General features: G+C 36.5%; 1 protein-coding gene across 35 annotated transcripts in view; it reads left to right on the top strand.

Annotated features, from left to right (window-relative positions):
* SOX6 (SRY-box transcription factor 6) overlaps positions 1-23,456 on the top strand; it is a 695,707-nt gene that overhangs the window by 485,791 nt on the left and 186,460 nt on the right. For all 35 annotated transcript variants that reach the window (XM_045039006.1, XM_045039005.1, XM_045039007.1 and 32 more), the window contains 2 exons: positions 4,144-4,316; positions 7,167-7,235. In XM_045039006.1, coding sequence (XP_044894941.1) covers positions 4,144-4,316; positions 7,167-7,235 — 242 coding nt within the window. The remainder of the gene's footprint in view (positions 1-4,143; positions 4,317-7,166; positions 7,236-23,456) is intronic.

The raw sequence follows: 23,456 nt of genomic DNA, 5'->3' as shown, positions 1-23,456 counted from the left end.
TATGTAGATTTATATATACATATATGTATGTGTATATATAAATTCCCCGTTGAGGGAGAATTTTATTTTTTTTTATTTTTTTTTTCTCACAAACCTTGAATTTATTAAATCAAACAACAAAAAGTATCCCAGGGGCACCTGGGTGGCGCAGTCGGTTAAGCGTCCGACTTCAGCCAGGTCACGATCTCGCGGTCTGTGAGTTCGAGCCCTGCGTCAGGCTCTGGGCTGATGGCTCAGAGCCTGGAGCCTGCTTCGGATTCTGTGTCTCCTTCTCTCTCTGCCCCTCCCCCATTCATGCTCTGTCTCTCTCTGTCTCAAAAATAAATAAATGTTAAAAAAAAATTAAAAAAAAAAAAGTATCCCAAAAAGAAGTAGGTAGGGCATGCAATCAAGAGAAGCACAGTAAAACAACATACCCTTGAATGTTGTGAAAGCAATCCTCCCACCTAACTGATTAACACATTAATAACCATGTGTGCATGCCATACACACACACACACACACACACACACACACACACACACACACACACATATTTAGGTGAGGACATTTAAGTTCTACTCTTGGTAAATTTCATTTATACAATACAACATTATGTGCGTTGTAGTCACCAAGTTACACATTAGAATATCAGATTAATATTTACCCAATAGTTAAAAGTTTATATTCTTCACTAAAACTCTCTTTATGTTCCCCAAATTTTAGACCCTGGCAACCACTTTTCTACTATCTGTTTCTTTTTTATTTATTTATTTATTTATTTATTTATCTATTTAGTTATTTATTTATTTATATATATATATGAAATTTATTGACAAATTGGTTTCCATACAACACCCAGTGCTCATCCCAAAAGGTGCCCTTCTCAATACCCATCACCCACCCTCCCCTCCCTCCCACCCCCCATCAACCCTCAGTTTGTTCTCAGTTTTTAACAGTCTCTTATGCTTTGGCTCTCTCCCACTCTAACCTCTTTTTTTTTTTTTTTTCCTTCCTGAGGGAGAATTTTAGATTTGTTTTGCTACTATATTTCATTCCAACTGCATTCATTACGGCACTCACATCTATTCAAAATATATATGTGCTCCTCAAATTTAAGGAAAAGATAGCAATAGTCTTATATGAATGCCTAAATTTTCTAAAAATATTGCTCTCTGGCATGCTTTTTAAAAAGTTATTTAGATGTCACTGAATTTTTACAATTAAACAACTTGAATATCATACTGATTTGTAAAAAGATCAGTTAAATTGCGTTATTCTGTAAATGCAGATATACATGTCTAGTAGCATTGGAAGCACGAATGCATTTATAGACCTTTGGCTTCACCTTGAACAGAAGAAGCTAAGTAAGAAGTCATGTATATGTTATCCTCAGCTTCCCTGTTTCCTATGTAGAGGAGGAAGGGGACTGTATTGAACACTGTTAAAACAACATTGTTTAACCTAGGAGAAGAGAAAACCTTCTAGTTTTTCCTTGGGAGCGTAAATACCAGATCCAACTCTTGTGTTGGCCCTTACCCCAAATTTCCTATGAATGCTTCTCTTCTTTAACTAAGAATTGTGATGCAGTAACTTTCCCAGTTTCCAGTTAAGTCTTCTCTTAACTCACCTCATAATAGAAAGGTATAGTAAGAAAATTACAGGTAGATCAGAATATTTCCAAAAACATATGCAATAAAATGTCCATATATCCCAAATATCTATTCTTATAATTTTCCAAACTATTTTCCACACCATAGGTAGAATGACCACATCATTCATCCCTTATTTAAAATACTGTAGTTATTTTTGAAACATTCTTAGAATAAGTATGAAGTTTATCAAGCATGGTCTATTAGTTCACTGAATGGTGTGAACTTTTACTACCTCTGTACCTCATCTGGTACTCTACTCCCCCCCCCCTTTTTTTTCCTTGCTCAAGTTTTACTACCTTCTTTCAACTTGTGGAACACACTGGAACTCCCCTCCACTGCCCCCCCCCCCCCACCCCGGGGCTTTTGCCTGTGTTGTTTCTCCTGAAAAGCTCCTTGATCACCCTCCAACTCTTTGACTACTTAACTCTATTCATCTTCCTGATAATTTGTTACTTTTTCAGACTATCTTTCTTACACTTGGGCCTCCCAAACTTGGTTAAACTTCCCCCAAATATCTGTCATTTTGTAATTCTTATTTAGTTTTAGTTTACATTTATATGTGTAATTGCTTGATTAAGGTTCCCTACTCTCATGCACTTTGGACTCCAAAGTGCACAAGAGTAGAGAAGTCTATCTGCTTTTTCTTGCCGTAGTATCAGTATTCTGATATCTAGTTGCCATTCAGGAAGTATTTTGTTTTAATTAGAAATGACTAAAATAAGTAAATAAATACATTTCATACTTTTTTTTGTCTTCTCATTCATATATATGTGTATATATATATATATATATATATATATAATGAATTAATTGAGCTTGTTGTACTTTTGAAGAAATTTTATGATTCCTACTGGGAACCTGCTTTTGTATTCATGAAGTTCTTTTTTTTACCAAGCTGAAATTCCTATTGCTGAAATAAAAACTCATTTAAAAAAAATCAATTCCAGTAGCTAGAAAGAACAGCTGGATACAGTATTTGTTCCTTTATCAGTTGAATACATTGTTTAACATCATCTCATGATTATTTTTCTTTTAATTTTGGTTTTAGGCCATCTTTCAACTCAGTGAATCTTTAAGCATATGGGATACTGACAGTTTGTTTGTTTCTTTATTTTTTAAGGACTTGAATTGATATTACAAACCCCAAGATAGTCCTAAGTGGCATAACTTCTCTGCTGACATCAGTCTTACCTTCTGGGAATCTTACACTAGCAAGTACTAGCCAGCATCCTCTGAAGGCTCCGTTTGTCCCTGCAGCCACTAAGAAAATAGGACCACTGCTAACTGAAATATTTTTAGTTTCTCAGATTGTCCTCGTGCTTTCTTAGCAGGACTGGGGGGAGTTTCATAAGGAGATTGGAAGTCTACTCTTCCACACACACAAAAATCGGCAATCTTTGTCCCCTTTGACAGCTGGTGGCATCTTTCTGAAAAGCTTTCAAATCATAGATCATTTCTTCATAATGAAACCTGTGTGGCTCAAGTACAGTGGGTTGAAATTCTTATCTTATGCTGTGGTAAATGCTCTAATTTAGATTCACAAAAGGATTCTGTACCCTTTACTTAGGAGAGCTGTGCAATTTGCCCATAAAAAGACTGTTCAGCACCATTAGTGCATACCATAAGTGTTCAGCGACATCATATTCATTAAACAGCACATCCTTATGCATAACCTTTTCAACCTCGAATGTGTTTTTTCCCTTTGAAGAATGACAAATGACAAAAGGGTGAGAGAGGCCTCCAAGCAACATTGTTGCCTTTAAGGATGAACTTGAGAACTTTAGCTTGATCCCTTCACAGGGGGAAAAACATAAGATTCAATCCTATCCTTACCTGAGGCAAGGCAGTTTTTTTTTCCCCTCCCTCTCTGTAGAACTCGTTCCAAGGCCAAGAGAACAACTCCTGACATCCAAGCTTCAGAGACAGGTCTTTGCACAATAGAAAGGTTTTATGAGATCAGTGATTGGAAAATTCCTTCTATAACACTTATTAAGCACTTACTATGTCTTAGATCCTGTGTTGGTCACTGAGATAGAGATAACTAGCTAATATTATAGAATATTAATACAACCCATGGTTTCTAATCTTTGGTACTAAATATCATAGGTATCCTATCTTGATCAGATAGATTTGGTGGGGATAAGTAGGGGTGGGGGGGTGAGAGAGAGGGAATATGGTAAAAGGGCGAGAATGGGGATAGTTCTGCTTTTTGTTTTTTGTTTTGTTTTGTTTTGTTTTGTTTTGTTTTGTTTTGTTTTGTTTTAAAGAGCCAGAGGGAAGAGCGAGAATTTTATTAGCAATGATACTTTTAATTGGCAGGTCGGTGACTAACTCTGGTGTTCATCCCACTGATACTCTGTAGTGTTCCTATACTCACAGTAACTTCCAGTTACTGTCCCAGATGGTTAAGTGTCTTAGGGTAGTCCCTTTCTAAATCCGCCCTCCACTTTTCCCCAATTCATTCAGACTTTTCTCAAACTTGTGAGATATCTTCTCACTTCCATTTTAGGTACACCTGAGAGCCTGGCAGAGAAAGAACGGCAACTCTCTACTATGATTACCCAGCTGATCAGTTTACGGGAGCAGCTCTTGGCAGCGCATGACGAACAGAAAAAACTGGCAGCCTCACAAATTGAGAAACAACGGCAGCAAATGGACCTTGCTCGCCAACAGCAAGAACAGGTGAGCCCTGCAAAAGGAGCTGATGAACTGGAGAGGTGGAATGCGCCAAGCTCAGCGAGTAATCACATTGATTGGTTTATTTGTCACAAGCATTCCTAGAAATAAAAAAAAAGTTAGAAAAAGAAGGAGAAGAAGAAAAGAAGAAGGAAAGAGAAAGATGGAAAAACAAAGGAAGAAGCCTTCTGGAAATCCAGGGTCTTTAAGAATACTGAGGGGATATGTGGAGAACAAAGAAAGGCATCATAGCAACGGGGCATAACTGAAAGTGATAACGTTATTCCAGAACATTTGGATTTGATTAATTACTTAGGGACTCATTCACACAGGTATCGCATGCAATCCTAGTGTAGCTTACCCATGAGTAAGTTGCTTCTCTCTGGGCCTACTCTTCTCATCCGGAAAGAAGGGTCCTGGTCTAGAGAAACTTTGAAGATCTTTAAGCTTATGGTCCCATGATTTTCTCTGACTTTAAAGCTAAGGTGACCATAGGCCTCAGTTTTCCCAGAATAACCATGGCTAATGCCTGTTTCCCAGAGTAATTATTAATAACCCCTATTCCACTTGCAAAAGTTGGCCGGGTTTGAATGATAAATTATATGGTCACTCTATTTATAGCATAGGTAAATCATTGAAAACAAATTAGCACATGGCTCCTCTAAGAATTTGATTTCATTGATTTAGAAGTGAGAAAGAAGAAAAAATAGCAAAGTTTAAGTGTATATCTTTTAAAAAATAAATCACTTTCCCAAACCTTTTTCCTGTCTCATAAGAGTACATTAATCTAATAACAATCATCCTATAGAATAGTCCCTGATGCTTTAGATCAGATGGACCCAAATTAATGTGCAGTTTTTAGAAATCTGACATTATTACTGGAATTATCTTTTCAGTTAAATGTATTTTATAGGGGTATATAGAGCAATATATGCTCTGTTGATTTTAATGAGTTGTGACGTCTGGTATTTTATATGCTTGAATATTTGCCCACATGTAGGAATATGGACTCAGCCCCTAATGGAAAATAACATAAAGGAACACTGTAAAAAATCAGAAGTTAGAATGTCATTTAGCCATCCAGAGATGACACAGTAATTAACTATTGACACTTGTGAATAAGCTAGCACAAATTAATCTTGACACATTTGCAGACGAGTGATATCTTACAGTGAACACTTTGTAATTATATTTCAAAATGAAAATTAAATGACACTTAAAACTAGGTTGTCATGCTCAATGAAGCGAGCATGTAGCTCAACCGATTGGCAAATAAAATTCAGAATTTGAGCCACATGGTGCTTATGTACCATACTTCACTGTGTCAAACCCATACGTCTAGAGTGGGTGATAGTAATTGCACTGTGGTGTTTTGGATGCATTTCTATGCAGCACTTTATCATTTAGGAGGGACCATCAATATTAGATGCCTAGTAGTGTTTCACTGGCTTGCTAAGAGGAAATAAATATTCAGAGGGTCCCACATCTATACCTAGAGTTGCCGAGTGAGTTGCCCATTTCTGATTTGAATAGTGACAAGCAGACTGAGCCTTTCCAATCTGATTACACAGTGTTTCTGTTTTGCTTATAAAGCTTTGGAGGGGAGTAGTCCCACTTCTCAAACTCTAGCCTATGATAGGGGCAGCTTTATCATGAGTTCCAGTATGAGCCAGTCATCACCAGAAACCACAAAACAACATTTTGGAGTAGACTGCTATTTTTTGTTATCTCGGGCTCAATTAAATGTGATTTGGATGTTTCCCTCTATCCTAGGCTGAAGCATCAAAAAGACTCAAGAAATATACAGTTGAAGGCCGATCCACCTTCATTGCTACTTCTAAGATTGCCCATTCTAGAATATTGGCTTTTGGAAATAGAAGAAATAGGAACAAAAAAGCTGTGACTCTTACCTATAGGGCGCTACAAAACCAAGGCCTTCTAAGTAATCTGGGGCCACTTCTCAGTCTAGCTTCTTACGCTGGCAGTGTGTTCTCATAAGGGGTATCCCCCGGACTTCAGCTTTTGAGGCAATAAACAGCCTGATGCCTTCCTCATGTTTTATAGTAAGCACCATTATGCTAAAGGAGTTGTTTGCTCTTCTGAGGGGCAGATTCGGATCCTCCACAGAGCCTGCTTTAGGTGGTTAATATTTCTTGATATAGGCCAGATTATGTGTTAACATGTTGAATTTGATTTTGGATGAAGGTAAAACTCATATGTGGATCGTGACCTTTAAAATGAACACATTGCCCTCAAAAGGATAAATGGATGAATATTGAATTTTGTTTCTAAAAAATGCTTTGTATGTGTGACATCAACAAGAAAAAAGGAAAGATTTGAGTTTTTGCTGTTTTCTTTTGCATTCCCTTGACAATATTTGTAAGTTTTATCAGCTCTGAAAATCTTCCCTTCAGAAAAGATTTCACCAAATATACCATGTTTGTAAGTAATAGAAAGTTATTTCCTGTCTTTGCTTACAGATTTTACTTTTTACATCCAAATTAAGCTCTTGAGAAAATGTAGCCAGAGTTTTCCTGTCTTTTTTGTCCAAAGATCAGATTTCAAAATTCCCATTCTTTCCCGACGACCATTGCAGATGTGGATGAACTGCTCACAAATGTCGTACAAGGGGTCCTGTTCATCTACAGAGAGAGATTTAGGGGGTAAGCAGAGAGGCGGCACCTGTTTGAAATTTTTCATTTTCTCCAACTTACTAAGTCTGCCTCTCTCATTTTATAGGAACTGTTTCACATAGAAGTACAGTAAAGCATTCTTGCAATTCCAAGAGAGATACCTGGGGTAATGGCAAAGGTGCAAGCATTTCATTTGAACTTAATGAAACTTTATTTCTGATAGATTGCAAGACAACAGCAGCAACTTCTGCAGCAGCAGCACAAAATTAATCTCCTGCAGCAACAGATCCAGGTCAGTGTATTTTATTACTCTCGGCTGATTATACTTAGATACTTTCCTCCTTGAAAACGGAATTGAAAATGCTGCAAATGTGCCCCTTTCCTGTTTACAGCACCAACAGGGCTGTTGCTCAAGGAGGTTGTATAAAATTGTATGAGTGGATGTAGGAAACATCGACCGCGTGGTGGTCTAAGCATTCTTTTCTGATGTGACACGTAAACAGAATAAACCTTATCTCTTTTTCCTTCTGCCATTGGCCTAGCACAACCCAGTGGAAACCTAAATGGTTTCAAAGGTGGCACACACATGCTATTTTTATTGCCACAAACCAGTTTCTGCTTTGTATTTTACCGTCTTAATAGTATCACAGGGAGAAGCTTATACTTATTTGCTTGTTAGGACTGTCTGAGTAGGTCAGTTATGAGAAGAGTCTTATGACCTGGGCAAAGATTGATAATGATTAATTTGTTCTTTAAGAAATAGTAACTGCATTTCTGCTAGGTGCTGTGGGGAGTGTGAACATCAATGAATAATTATGTGTCTTCAAGGAACTTACAATCTAGAAAGGAAGAAAAACGTGTTCCCAAATAATTGTAACACAATTTAAAAATTCCCCTTTTTTGTTGTGGCACTGTAACACAAATGCATAGATAATGATTACAATGGTCTGGGAAGGGATTCTGATTTCTGGCATTCCTTTAGAAACTTGATGGTTAATTTAACTAATGGCTCTCTGAGATCGGTAAGGGAACTGACCTCCACTTTTGAATGGGAACATAGGTATGTGACTTCTAGAAAGCCATAAAATAAAGAACTGTTTGGTGATTAATCCTCAGGAATACTCATCCCAAATTTATGTGTGCCCACCACAGCCTCTGTGGTTTCTCTTGGTTGCTGTGTATATTTTCTTTTTTCTTCCTTCCTCTTTTCTTTCTTTTTCTTTCTTTCTTTTCCTTCTCTTTCTTTCTCTTTTTTTCTTTCTTTCCTTTTCTTTCTTTCTTTCTTTCTTTCTTTCTTTCTTTCTTTCTTTCTTTCTTTCTTTCTTTCTTTCTTTCTTTCTTTCTTTCTTTCTTTCTTTCTTTCTTTCTCTTTCCCTTCCTTTCTTCCTTCTTTTCTTTTCTTTCTTTTTCCTTTCCTTTCCTTTCCTTTCCTTTCCTTTCCTTTCCTTTCCTTTCCTTTCCTTTCCTTTCCTTTTCTTTTCTTTTCTTTTCTTTTCTTTTCTTTTCTTTTCTTTTCTTTTCTTTTCTTTTCTTTTCTGCTTTATTTATTTTGAGAGAGAACAGAGGAGGGGCAGAGAGAGAATCCCAGGCAGGCTCTGTGCTGTCAGTGCAGAGCCCGATGTAGGGCTCAAACTCATGAACCATGAGATCATGCCCTATGCTGAAACCAAGAGTCAGATGCTTAACCAACTGAGCCAGCTGTGGATATTTTCTAACCTCTGGGATCTGTTATTCAGCCTAGTTGGGACAGTATATTGTGAATTATATTATTCCTTTGCTTGAGTGTAATATTATACCTTTCTGTATTTATTTATTTTTTTAAGTTTTATTTATTTTTGAGAGAGAGAGAGAGAAGAAGAGAGAGGGAGAGAGAGAACAAGCAGGGGAGGGGCAGAGAGAGTGAGACACAGAATCTGAAGCAGGCTCCGGGCTCTGAGCTGTCAGCCCAGAGCCCGATGTGGGGCTCAAGCTCACAAACCATGAGATCATGACCTGAGCTGAAGTCAGACACTTAATCAACTGCGACACCCAGGCGCCCCATATATCTTACTGTATTGAAAAAAATATTAATTCACATAAAGTCATAGTTTACTCTTCTACTCTTTCATTGGTGAAAGCCAGTGGTGTTAACTTAGAGCCTTGCTTCATTTCTTAATCATGCTTGGTGTTCCATTTAAAGTACCAATTTGGTGCCTGAAGAAGTACTTGTACCTCATTTGGCATTTTGTCCAGCTATCTTCACCTGAGGGTTTTAACCAGTGTTTTTGTTGTTGTTGTTTAATTAGTTCTGATTCTGTCTTTCTTACACAAGTCTGTGTGTTTCAAAATAGAGTCCAAATACAGGGGAGATGGAATGTCTCTGGCAGTTTTGACAGTTAGCTTTTACAATGAAATCTCGGAATAATTTCTCCTCCTGATATCTTATCTCTTTTATAACTCATGCTGAGATCCTTAATTAAATAACTGTCCAGGTGTTCCCTGATTCTGCCCTTATTAGAATTTTCAGTGTAGCTCCTACTGCTAAGGTCAAGATTTTTAGCCTGTGGTTTCCTACATTTTTCTCTGGATTCCTCTCTAAGAACTCAGTAGGTGTTAAATAACCTGATCATTTAGTTCTCTCTGTTCCTCCTATTTGTAAAGCAGGAATGGAAGAAGTTTCCTGAGATGTTCCCTTATCAGTTATTTATTGTTAATGTTTTTCTACATCTTCATTACTTACTTCTTTATTTATTTTGAATGTATTTCACTTGTCAGTCCACTGGTGTTTCTAACAAGTGGCTGTTTTAATTGATGTTTGTTTTGTGGTACTGAGGATGTCAGATGAATAGCAACCAAATCAGTTCACAGCATTTTTATGAAATAGCATTTATTGATAACATATGATTTTAGTTGTAACTTTACCACATGAAATTGATGCCTTCTTCAGGAAACTATAGAATATGATGTTAAAATATTATTCATCGGAATGTTTAATTTGAGAAGATAGGAAAATTGTTTTTTCGGGTTTTCTAATAGAAGTTTACTTTTAAAATCATGGATATTTCTCGTTGTTTAAATTTTTAAAAACTGAAGCTAATCAGCACTTGATCTCAGCTGTGTAAATTATAAAATCAGAGACAGATTCAAAGTGTCAGAGCTGCATTCACTTTAGAAATACAGGAATCTTCGTAATAAGAATTTATATTTAAAAAATAACAGGAAGCAATAACCTGTATTTATAGTTTGTTCTGTCCTGAGCTATCGCAGTTACTACTGCATATCTTGTCAGTATTTATCTTATCAGTGTGCGACCATTCGAAGAATTTTTCAAACGCTTAAAAATATTCCTTACACAAAACATATTTATCTCTGACACTTATGAAGCAGGTATTTGATATTCAGACTTTCAGGTGTTTTGGGGGAAGGGGAATGGATTAAACGTATTTTTCAAATATGGTTTTTGATAAAATGTAGACATGATCCAATTTAGGAGAGATTATTGGTGGGCTAATTTTAGTACAGTTTTTTTGAGCAAGATATGAGATTTAAGCGATGCTGCACACATTTTTCTATCATGAAAGAAACATTCTCCTGTTTGACAACAAAACAGAACAAAGAGTAAAATAAGGTGAGTACAAAACGTACTTTCCCTTCTGAGAACAAATGTCTACAGAGACCATTTGAGCAAGTTTGACCTTCTTTCTTCTTTTTAAATCTTGAGTCCTAGAACCTGTTAGCTAACAAAATCAGCGAGATTAAGCCATGGCAATTGGCTATGGATCATGAGTATCAGCTGGTTACATTCAGGATTGCTGTCTGCTTATAGTTCAGAATGCTGACTTGTGAATCAGTACTGTTGTTCCTGATTTTGCAAACTATAATAGAAAGAAAAGGAAGAGTGTCTAACCTCTTACAATAACCACACACCAACACATCTGGGCCTATTGTAATGGAAGCAAATGAAAACCTGAATGGCTTGTACAAATTGAAATCAGGACTTTTCCTTAGAGATGGGAAGAAGACATGATGAAAACAGTATTGTAAAAGTCCCCATGCTTATTTTATGTGCAATCATTCAAAACTTATATGTGTAGTTAAAAACCATATTATTTTTTTTCTTCCTTAAGTATAATTTTTAACATACTTTTGCCTTGGTAAATTCTAACTAAATTTTCAAAGAGATACATTTAAGACCATGTGAACCATGTTTAGAAAGCAAGATGAATGACTTTGTGAATCAATGTTTTTATTTTTTTGATGAGTCAATTTTTGCCATTAAAAAATCAGGTTAATAACTTTAAATGATTATTAAAATGCTTTAATATTAACAGATCTTTTAGGAGGCTGTTTGCTTAGTGAATTCAAATCCCTCTGTTTGTGCTTTGGGGAAAATGGTGATTCCTCTAATTTGTTTCATATTAAGTAATTCCCCCGATATAGAGCCCAGAAAAAGTTGGACATTTTTGATTCTTCCAGGACAAAAATAGCACAGTTTTCATCAAGTGTATGGAAAGCCAAACTAATAGATATGGAATAGGTATGGAATAGATATGGAATATGATCCTTGGAATTGGGAATGCCAGTTCTCATCCTTTAATTCCAAAGGACAGATGACTGCTTCAGTAATTTCATCCTCCTTGTCCCCTACCATTGCACTAGAGTATCTTAGCCAGTCTTTTGTAGCATTTTATTTATGAGTTATGTTGACAGGTAAACAAAATTCACTTGTAATTATTGGACACATCAAAGCATATTTACAGTACTTTAATCAACCAGTACATGTAAGTCTAGTCTAAGCAAAGGAGAAAATACTTTATAAATCCTACTTTCTTGATCCACCTATATATTTATTTACACAACCTCAATTGAGCATGTCATGGTTTTTGAATCTAGAGAAGTTATTCTTCGTGGATACGACATCCTACATTCTTTGGTTTCAATAGCATGTTACTAGGAAACATTGATGGCATTTTGTTGCTAAAACTTAATCGTTGGAGGAGAATTTAGCTCATGAAAATATCTTGGTAAGAAGCTTACTTTTTGAGTTTTTGATGAAATATAGTCTCTTCAAACCCCAATTTTAGAGTTATTCAAATGGCTTATATTGTGTGTTATATAGGCTGTGTCCTCTCCTGACATTGCTGATGGAACAACAGTGGTCTCCTAACAGTAGACTGGCTGGCTGGGGTATTACCTGGGCATTTGGCTTCCTGGGCCAGGGCCAATGATTTCATGAATTCGTATACACATGCCTTTTTAAGTTTAATTGTGAAACTTGAAAGTCTTAGCTTTTTGTTAATCTTTACAATTAGTGTACAATATTCATTGCCCTTCCCTAGTCATTTAATACATACATTAGATGGCAAATTCCATCTGTGGAAGGCCTGAACCAAATGTCATTGCTGCTGCTTTGCACATACTCTTTGTCTCATCGGAAAGCTGTCCCTTTTAAATGTGGTAATACATGCTGCTTATTTACAAAGCCAAGTATTTGTCTCTTCACTGAGACGTTACTCTGTTCTTAAGAGTATATGACTATTTTTCCATACACAGTGTTTTCCATTTTGATTACAATATATTCCTGTGTGCTGTTCATATGTTTTGTGTGTCTCTGTGTGTTTGTCATGGGAGAGCACCATTAGATATGCGTTCTTCTTCCTGTCTGGTAACCAGAAGAGATGCTAATATTATAAGAAAGGAGGTAATTGTTCTTAAACCATTAAACAGAATAATTTGAGATGGACTTTCACCTTTTAAGGAGATAAACCTTGCCTTTGTTTCCTTCAATATGATTAACTACAGGCATTTCAGGTATCTGCTGAGCAGAATAAGGACTACCTTTTTATGTGAAGTAGTTGTCTAAAGATCAGAAATAATTACTTTGTACATTAGCCTTCATGGCCTGTATGACCTGGTTAATTAATTTTTTGCTGGGATAATAATAATAGATATATATTTAAAGATATGCTTCATCATTAAATATCTAAGTGACCTCTAATTTAAGAGCTGGACCTTGGCATTTATTGTCTTTTGGAGATGGCTGGAGGAACCAACATAAGACTGATGAAAGTCAGGAGCACTCCGGGCTCATGGAGTCCCTCTGTCTTATGTTGTACCTCTTTGTTAATTGTATTTAGCATTGGTAAACAAAAAGCAATTACAGTGCTCCTGTTTTGACTCTAGCCAATAGTCCTTTTTTTGTGTTATTGATCAGGTAACGAATCTCCTTCCAACAGCCTCTGAACAGGACTGAGTAAACCCACTGGAAGTAATTTGATACTACTATTGGCACTGCACATGTATCTGATGCTCTCTTGCAATGAAATGAGAGTTATAAACAAAGCTTAGAAGTCTAGGATTAGCCCCCAGCTTCAGCAAGCCCTTAAAATATTTTGTAATTCTATCCTCAATCATGAATTAGCCAGGAAAAACAGACCCTTTCTCCTCTATTTCTCTGCTGTATGCTGTTTTTAATTGCCCACAGGCAGGCTGTTGTGATCTTCTTTGGAAGTTTAAAACCAAGATAAAAATGCAAATCTAATTATTTCTTTTATGTAATCTAATTAACTTTTTAAGTAATGATAGATGCTCCGTAGCTTGCTTCAAACATTTTAATAATGAAGTTTCTGAATTCTAAAGAATAGGTAAAGCTGCTATAATTCATGAATAGCAAGGGCCTTCGCAGCTAAAAATGTGAATTCTCTGTGGATTAGAAACTCCGTGTTAACCATGCTAGACTGTTTGTTAAAGTTGGAGTGGATCTAAAAATAAGAAGTGATACTTGCCCAGATCCTATGAGCTGCTATATGGAGTTATTAATCTGCTTGCTGTCTGTTTTCTAAATGTGGCCTATGGCAAAGATCTTTCAGCAGACCAGACCCTGAATCTCAGTGCTTTCCAGGCACTATGCTTTGGTTTCCTTAACCCCCTCTAGGTGACCCTCCATTCTCTATGTTATCTTCTTGTGCTTTTCTCAGACTCCACTCCCCAGCCCGCTGTCTCTAACTACCAATACTAAAAATTCTGGGAAACTAAAGTCTTTGCTTCTTTCTGGCGTTAGTGAAAAAGGGAGAGTACATTACCGCTTCAGAGGCAGGAGTGGCAGAGTGGCAGATGATCCAGGTGGTGTCAGCATGTGACATTACGTAATAGTGAATCAATCCCATGGGGAAAAGGAGGCTCTCTTCTATTTTTTTCTTGATCTCTCTGATTACATTGAGGGCTCAGTTTAGTGTTAGTCTTTAATACCTTTCTAGGATGTGCTAATCTCTCTCCGTAGGGAAGACAGAGAGAGAGAACATTTTAGGCTCAGAGTCTTTGGAGGCAATGGTATTGAGCTACAAGTAAAAGGAAATAAAATTAAATAATATAAAACTTGGATTTTAATGCTTATCTGGTTATCTTCTATTTATGACAAGAGATTTTAGTTTTCTATTCGAGGTAATGATATAAAGTTTCCTTTGAAATAAATGTATTTAAGCAAAAATAAGTCAATTTAAATAAAAGCCATAAGCAAATAATAGTTGGGTACTTGGGTATGGCAAAAATGATGAAGGTAGTTCTTCAATAATGAATTTTGGGAAACCTTTGAAAGAGTACTACACTAAGAAGTATTAAATGATCCCCCTCCACCCTTTTTCCACATTAGTAGAAGGTTAAACTTGGGAACATCATCTAGAGGTCCTCATGATTCTCATTCACTCATCACGGGGAGGGTCGGTGGCTATCCCTGGTGGACAACAATACCGTGAGTTTATCATTAAGCTATACTAAAAATTAACCCTGACATGATGGGGTTTTTTTCTTCCTTTGGAATTAAAATGCCTTTTCTGTTTGTGAAGTAAAGGTGAAAATAGATGGCATGCACTTTCTTTGTTTTCCAGTGGTTTACTTGGTGAAATAAGACATTCCCCAATACATATATATGTCCCCAGTTTTGTTTTCCTTTGAAATTTCTTTGCAAGTCTTTCTCCAGTCCAAATCCTTTAATTTACACAAGGATGCTGAAACCACAGACTTGTCCAAGCTTAAAAAGCTAAATATTGGCAGAGCTGTGAGTGGGACCCAACTTTCTTGACTCCCTGTCTAGTGCTATTTCCAACATTCCAGGTTGTGTCTCAATTTGTCCTTTTTTGTGACTTGAATAAATCTTAGTGCACTTTGGTTTCCTAGTTTGTAAAATGTAGATAATAATATCTAATATCTAAAATCTCATTACATGCTCTTTGTCCCTAAACAGAAAACAAATTGAAGATTTGCCATTAGAACCAGTTTATATCCCAGAACTACTACAACTGTGGGTGCATACCCACAAGGAAAGAGATAAAAAGAACATAATTGGAATCTTCCTGTAGTGTAGTATGAAATGTATTCATGGCTGAGTGACTCTTTTGGTATTTACATATAAACTTCTTAGATAGTTAATTATTTTACTTTCTGAGGGCTTTAAAGTTATGTCTTTATATTGAAGGTCAGGACCTTTAATGTTAATACTTTTCTTTACAGCTCCCCTCTCCAGCGGACAAAAGTGAGCAGTGAGTGACAGCATTTGATGCTAGTGGTTCTCAATCTGGGTTGTACCTTGCAATCACATGGAAGCCTTTTAAAAATACTAATGCCTAGGTAACACCCCAGAGGTTCTGATTAATTGGTCTGGGGTACAGTCCTGATAGAAGATTGTTAAAAACTCTCTAAATGATGCTAGAGGGCAATCAAGATTGAGAAATACTGCTTTATACAGTGTAACGCAGATTAAATGTGAACTCTAAGTTATTTGGACTATCTATCTACTTACCTATCTAACATCTATCTATCTATCTATCTATCTATCTATCTATCTAACATCTATCTATATCTATATCTATAGACAGATATATCTATAGACAGAGGGTTGGGCATAACTTAAATAATTCTTTAGCAGCTGAAATATACTTTTGATTTTGGTCACAGCTATTTTACTTAAAAGCTAGAAAGCTTATAATGGGATCATGGTTTAAACAATTTAAATAAATCAATTGTTCTTATAACTTGATTTTATTTATATATAGACCTACTGGCAAAACAGGAATGTTGAGACCAGAATATGTTTTTTTTTCCTTTGGGAGAAGGTATTTAAAATAAAAATGAAGCATAGCCTTTCATAATAAGACAAAAACTTTTAGAAAATAAATTCTCAATTATTATTTAAACAAAATGACCCAGAAAATCAGCCCATTATTTATTTTTATATGCTTTTTTAAAGAATTCTCTATGAAATTGACTACATCTTGAGATTTTATACACACACACACACACACACACATACACACACATATATGTATATGGAATGTATGAATACACTTTTAAGCTAGGTTTGTACATAAAAGGAGAAGGTGTAGAGAATAAGATGCATTATTTTTGAGTGCATGTATGTAATTTAAAAGTTTTTAGGACTAGCATAAGTATTGGTTAAATAAATGCAGATTTAAATTCCAGTTCTATTGCCAATTAGCTCAGTGATCTGTTTTGCTACTTACTAGCTATGAGACAAGTTTCTTAATGTCTCTGAGCCTACATTTCTTAGTTCCTAGGAAGATGAGTAATAACAGTACCTTAGTCATTGTGAGATTAGAGATCATCATATGAAGCCTCTAGTAGTTGCTCAATGCACAGTATCTTTCACTATCATTATTGTTGTTGTGTACCACGTATAAATTTCAGAGTACCTTATAGAGAAACATAAATGTATGTATTTTGTATCTACGTGTACACATATGTTTGTATCTATATACTCATGCGTATTTAGAATCCACAAATTAGTGATGTGAATATAGGACAGTCAATGTGGATGCACTTAAATCAATTATTAGTACCATGATAATCTAGAAGAAAAGGAAGAACAGCAATTTTCTCTGGCTGCCACATGAGTGGTATTTTAATTGTCAGTGAGAAGAGAGTAAGTTTTATCAGGCATTCAGAAATGGTTGGCCGAGAATTAGACAGGGCTGCCTGGAGATTGTCTAAAAGGGAGCATGGCATTTTATTCTGGAAAATAGGGTCAAATTCTCACCTTTCACACTAAAATGGGCTTTTCTATTAGATCAACAGTGCTTGTGAAGTTAGAAGGATAGTAAATGAACCTTTCCAATTTATTTTATAGCTTTAAAAAAAAAGCACAGATGAAGTTATGTGATGTAGCAGCACAAAATGCAAAAGTCCTTCTTGTTTAAAATAAAGTTGTTCATATAAATCTTGTGTACGCCATCTCCTGTAAGTCAAGCATTTGCCCAGCTTTTGTGAATTATGTCTATACTTAGAATTTAAGAAGTTAAACAGTATGCATACCAGACTTGAGAGATGGGAAATAAAAATTGATATACTGTGTGACACTTGATATAGCACAGGGAAATATCTTTTAAATTCTGAAGGGATGTACTGACATAACCATTTTTAATTCACATAAGGTAACTCCCACTCAAAAGTTATTAATGTTAGAGTCAGATATTTTTACTTGTTCAAAATAAAAGAAACAAATGATGCAAAATGTGTCAGGGTCTCACTGTGAGACACTGAATTCATTTTTTCTACCACCCAATTCATTAAGAAAATGTTAAAATTGTAACATTAAACAATGAAGTTAAGGAATTCACAGATTGGGAGAAAGGGAAAAGTCCATCCTCAGTCAGGTCATGGTCATGATTGTTGTTGAACATACATTTCAGTAGAAGAATTGAATTTTCTATAGAGGCTGAGATTAGTGCAGATGGAAAGGGCTCTCAGCTGGGGTGACTTGGCTGCTGCTTGAACATGTTGACAAGGTGGACAGACTATTCTAAGGAACTCTTAACAGGCCCGGCTTATTTTGTACTGTAATAGTTTCATTCATTTCCCAGCCACACAAATGTTGGCTGCTTCTTATGCATTCTTTAGTTACATTGTTCACAGGAAAAAGAGGGGGCAGAACAATAAAGCTGATTTTTGTTTCAATTGATTGCATATTAACTTTTGTCCCCTTTCAGAAGTTGTGATAATGTTAGGAACCAGTAACCTATAAGGAGAAACATTCCTTATGAGCTATTATTCGATAAAAGATGTAAGTAAGTCCTAGTTTGGTGTTTAAGCTGGATGTGGCAGAAGTCATTTGTTAATGTACAGAGAATTAGTTAAATACAGGGCACTTTGGGATTAGTATAATTGAATGGTGCCTGAGGAGGCGATCAGGGCCTGAAACTTCAAGGAGAGGAAAGCTCTCCAGCTGCTGGTTCAGGTATTTGTTTGTCCTAAAGGACCTTTTTTCATTCTGTGGCTGTCAGCTTCTCCTTCCACTTGACTTGCATTTCACTGAGAATCATGAATGTCATGATAGCTCCCAGATCATCAGTTTAGGAGCTGGAGGCTGGGGTTTGAAAGAATCAATGTGGATATAGTCGTAGAAGAATGAGCTTAATAGCAGAAGATCATGGAAAGGAAGAAAATGCACATTGATAGGAAGCTGTCACCTTGCTTAGTGATGAATAACGGAGGTTTGAGAAAAGGAAAAACTAGTTCCAAGTTTTTCTCTCTACCCTCTGTGTAATTTTTTGAAATGCTTTGTGCAGACCTAGGTTTCTAGATTTTATGTTCGAAGAATTGATGGAGTAGAGGCACAGTTAGATGACTTGGTATGCTTTGTCTTATGGAAAAGCCCAGAGGGTAGGGTGCCTGGCTGGCTCAGTCAGGGGAGCATGTGACTCTTGATTTTAGGGTTAGGAGTTTGATCCCCACAGTGGGTGTGGAGCCTACTTGAAATGAAATGAAATGGAATGAAATGAAATGAAATGAAATGAAATGAAATGAAATGAAATGAAAAATGCAGAGGAACAGGCAAAAGTGAGATAGTAGTATTCATTATTGGTTCTAGCCAGAGGTTGATTTTAGATCAGTTAGGCTAAGTCAGATCCACAATGATTGAGCAAGCATGCAATCTGTCATTGGAGGAATTCCAGCTCATGGAGGGAATATCTATAATGCAAGGGTGGAACCAGGGCAAAGAGAAATGATGTTGGGCACTTAGAGTTGGCCTCTGCACAACAGCTGTTTTCCTGTTAAGATTGTCTTATTTGGTTCTATCGAAGATAGTGAGATACACTGGTCTTTGGCAGGACCCTTTCAAGGACTCTGATTAAGGGTAGAAGGACACCTTGGAATTTCTAGGGATCCCTTGTGGAAGAAAGTTCAGATCATTGACAGTCCAATAAAGAGGAAATTTGAGTTCTATGTTTAGGGTTTGGCTTCCATATCATCAGTATAGTATCTTTCCTTCCCAAAAAGATTGGCCCTGACCATAGAGGCCTGGATTTGTGATAGATTCACTATACACCCCAAGTGATTAAGTGTACAATGTTTAAGGCAAATGTCTTTGTGTAATAGAATTATGGTTAAACTATTTTTTCTTGTTTCAGTTTAGTTTTTAAAAAATCTTTCTGGGGCGCCTGGGTGGCTCAGTTGGTTAAGCGTCCAACTCTTGATTTCAGCTCAGGTCATGATCTCATGGTTCATGAGAATGAGGCCCTGTGTTGGGCTCTGTACTAACAGCACAGAGCCTGCTTGGGATTCTCTCTCTCTTCTCTCTGCTCCTCTGCCCCCCCAGTAATCAACCCCCCCAACTCGCATGCATATGCGCATGCACTTTCTCTCTCAAAAATAAATAAACATTTAAAAAACTTCTTTTCTAAGATTATTGCTTTTGTATAAGAAAAAAATTAAAAGAATTTAATGTACTCTGAAAGAAAACTGATATTCAATATTAGTAAAATTAATAAATTTAGTATATTCATGTGATGGGCTGTTATAGACTATTAAAAATATTTACAAATAATTTTTAATGATTTGGGATAATGGTTACAATATATCATTAGGTGGAAAAAACCCAGAACACATTAAGTACATTATAATCTCAGTTATGTAAAAATAGGCATAAAAAAAGGATGGAAGAGAATGCATTGCTTTCATAATTAACTTTATTACTATTATTTACTTTTTACAATGCAGATTAACAGAAAAGGAGCAGGCATCTATCTTTTTATCTTGTAATCATCTCTGGAATAAATTGTGATCACCAATAGGACATCAGATCTTGTGATTTAATTGTCCTATCTGATTTCTGGCTGCTTAAATAGAGATGCCAGTTAATAAAAAACAACCGAGTCTCCACATAGCTGGAACAAAGGTACAGGTACAGATCTTTCCAGCACTGTCAGGCTATTTTACTGATATGTATGCCTGTTCCATCTCTTACTTTTTTTCCCAACCCACTTTGCCAAGGACACTGAATTAATTCCATAGACTTGTATGTTCCCATTGGCTCAAGGAGGCCACAATTTCAAGCCTAGAAAAAGGGGTACATGGAGACAGTAAGTGATCTGATCAGCAGAACTTGTTCTTCTTCCTCCTGGGAAGGTATACAGTTCCCAGGTGTACTTGGGGACAAAATAGAGCTGTGTAGAGTCGCAGAAAGAAGCCTAGACTTGGATTCAGGATGTCTATGTCTAGTTTTTGTTCTGTTAGTAACTACGTGACTTCTGGAAAATTATTCTTCTGCAATGATTCTCATTTTCCATATATTTAGAACAAAGATCATGTACAAGATTGTTGCAGAAATTCCTTGCAACTCTGACCTCCTGTGACTCTAGATGAAGGGAATTAACTCTGTTCTGTAGAAAATGGAGAATAGTAGTAATTTTGCCTACAAAGTTTGCAGGAAAATGTCGTTTGGCCACAGCATAAGCCATGTCTACCTAGGAATGTTTGCCTTTTAAATCACGGAAAGGTTTTGAATTATGAGGTCAAATTCACGTTTCTTTTGTGAGGTATTGTGGTGGTTTGTAATGCCTGCCACATGAAATGATAGCTATTGGGGATTCTTAAAAAGCATATTCAGGAAGAGGGCCTATAAATGCCTACAGCTTCAGGCTACACCAAACACACTTCTGTAGCCAATGACAAACTCCTGGCATTAGGGCTATATAATGGAAAGGGTGACACAAACTTAATTTTAGTGTTGCAAGTGAAATATTATAATTTTTGGAAAAAAATTCTTATAGCTTTGCTAAAGTATTAATTGCAGGAAATTACAGCATATCCTCGTGTAGTATTATGTCAGTGGCATATATAGCATATAACACCTTTTCCTAGTCTCTCTTGTTTTCACCCCAAGTGTTGCATTTTCATTTGAAAAGAGATGTGTTAAGTAGTTAGAATTTTGTCTAACTGTGGGGGTGGTGCTGAGTGAGGCTCAGACTGTCTGAAAACAATTAAGCTGTGAAGGGGAGACTACTTGGTTATGCTTCCTAGAAGTGAGTTTACTGCTTGAAGCATAATGTTGATATGGATATTCCTTTGGCCATTTCCTCATTTCTGGCTTGTTAGGTTTCAGCTTCTAGTCCCAATAAATTTTCCAACTACAATTTATTTATTGCGTTGCAAGATAAAAAATGAGAGAATTTCATTTCTGATGTGTGGTAGAGTTTAATATGGTTTTCCGATTTCCTCCCATTTTGTTTGAAGTAAATAGGGTAATTACTCACTAAAATTCTAATATCTTTCAGGGCTTTAGGGATGAATCTAAAACAGAACCATATAATGTTTTATTTAAGCAAATCCGTGTTCTTATTAGGCAGTTCACCTTAATGTCATTTTTTATAAATAAACTTTGTTTTATTTTTTCAAGGGTTATTTAATTAATTTTGTTGTACTACCACATTCTGACATCTGCATCTGCTAAGGCCTGCAGGATGTGATTTGTGGTTTAAAAATGAAAATAATTTATTATTTGAAAAATGATAGATCATGCAGGAATGATACATAACTATGAATGTAAAAGAGTCTAATGCACATCCATATCATTTTTTTTCTTTTATACTAAGGCATAAGGACTGTTATCTGTGTTTGTACAAAGCATTTGTGCCAGTTGTACATCTGATTAATATCTGACTAGATATGAGTGAAACCTATTCTGGAGAAACTACTGCAGTGCTGGCTTCTTGAACTGTTTATGGTTCCCATTAATTGCAGGGCTTTACCATATAACCATTGTATAGATCTGGTTTTACTTATGAAATCCAGATCTGCTTTTTCTTCCCTGCTGAGCAGGGTGAAGTTACTTATGCTACCAGCTTCTTATGATTTTGGGGCTCACAGCACCTTGGGGATTGAAGCTATCATCCCTGGAACTCCTAGTGTTTCTGTGGAAAGATGAACATTGCTGGAGTAAATCCTTGGTGAGTTTGCTCTACATGCAACACAGGTTAAACAAGCATTTTACTTTTGAATAAAGTATTTTAATGATTATGGACAGATATTCATTTCCCCACAGCCGTTCCCCCCCTCTCCACTTTGGATGAGAGTAGTCTAAGCTAGAAGTTTTCTATTTTTTTAAAAAAATTTTAAATGTTTATTCTTGAGAGAAAGAGAGGATGAGCGGGTGAGGGGTAGGGGTAGAGCGAGAGAGGGACACAGAATCCGAAGCAGGCTCCAGACTCTGAGCTGTCAGCACAGAGCCCAACGCGGGGCTCAAACTCACGAGCCGAGCCATGAGATCATGACCTGAGCTGAAGTTGGCTGCTTAACCAACTGAGCCACCCAGGCGCCCCTATTTTTATTTTTTTAATTAAAAAAATTAATGTTTATTTATATTAGAGAGAGAGAGAGAGAGAGAGAGAGAGAGAGAGAGAGATTGAGCAGGGGCAGAGGGAGAGGGAGACACAGAATCCAAAGCAGGCTCAGGCTCTGTCAGAGCAGAGCCAGTTACAGGCTCGAACTCACGAACCATGAGATATGACCCAAGCCAACGTTGAATGCTTAACAGACTGAGCCATCCAGGCATCCCTAAGCTGGAAGGCTTTTAAAATCTGGTCATTAGTCTTTCATCAGAGCCCCCGTACTTTTCCCCAGGGGAAGGAGTAGGTTGAGGATATGAAGTAGGAGACAATACAGAGATTTCTATGTAAAAGGTAACACTATATTTTCTCCTTAAGAAGGCTCAAAGATCATCTTATTTTCTTTGCAATGACAATGTGTGAGGGGATATTTTGGTTGGGTTTAAAAGGCCATTTTATTTTCCTAGTGAAAAAGAGCTGGCTTGTTAAATAGTTTTAATCTCCACCCCGAAAGAACATGATGGCTGTGTGTTCCAAAGGGGCAAAATGTATTGAATTTAAATAGTACAGCAAGTCTGTCCAGTTCTGGTCCTTAACCATTTCATATTGCCAGAGCTAGCTTCTGAATGTAGGTTGAAAAGAAGCTGGAAGATAAACTGGTAATTTGCAAAATGGGTGTTCTCATTATTAACCATAAAATGTAGGAAAGATATCTGGGGAAAAAAATCTAAGGAGATAGTGCTGCTTCTTCCTTTATGCCGACTGTGTTTGGGAACATTCTCATTACCTTTTTGACTAGAAAAGTCTTATTGCATTTTGAAAAACAAAACACCAATAGGAGGTCTTTTTTTTTTTTTTTTAACTAACTAGCTGTGAAGTTGTATAAGAAAGAGAAAACACTTTGAAAAATGGTCCGAGCT

The sequence above is a fragment of the Felis catus genome, chromosome D1 (genome assembly GCF_018350175.1).
Source record: "Felis catus isolate Fca126 chromosome D1, F.catus_Fca126_mat1.0, whole genome shotgun sequence".
In the NCBI taxonomy this organism is placed as follows: Eukaryota; Metazoa; Chordata; class Mammalia; order Carnivora; family Felidae; genus Felis; species Felis catus.
Note: the sequence above shows the minus strand (reverse complement) of the source record. Positions and strands in the feature narration are given on the sequence as shown.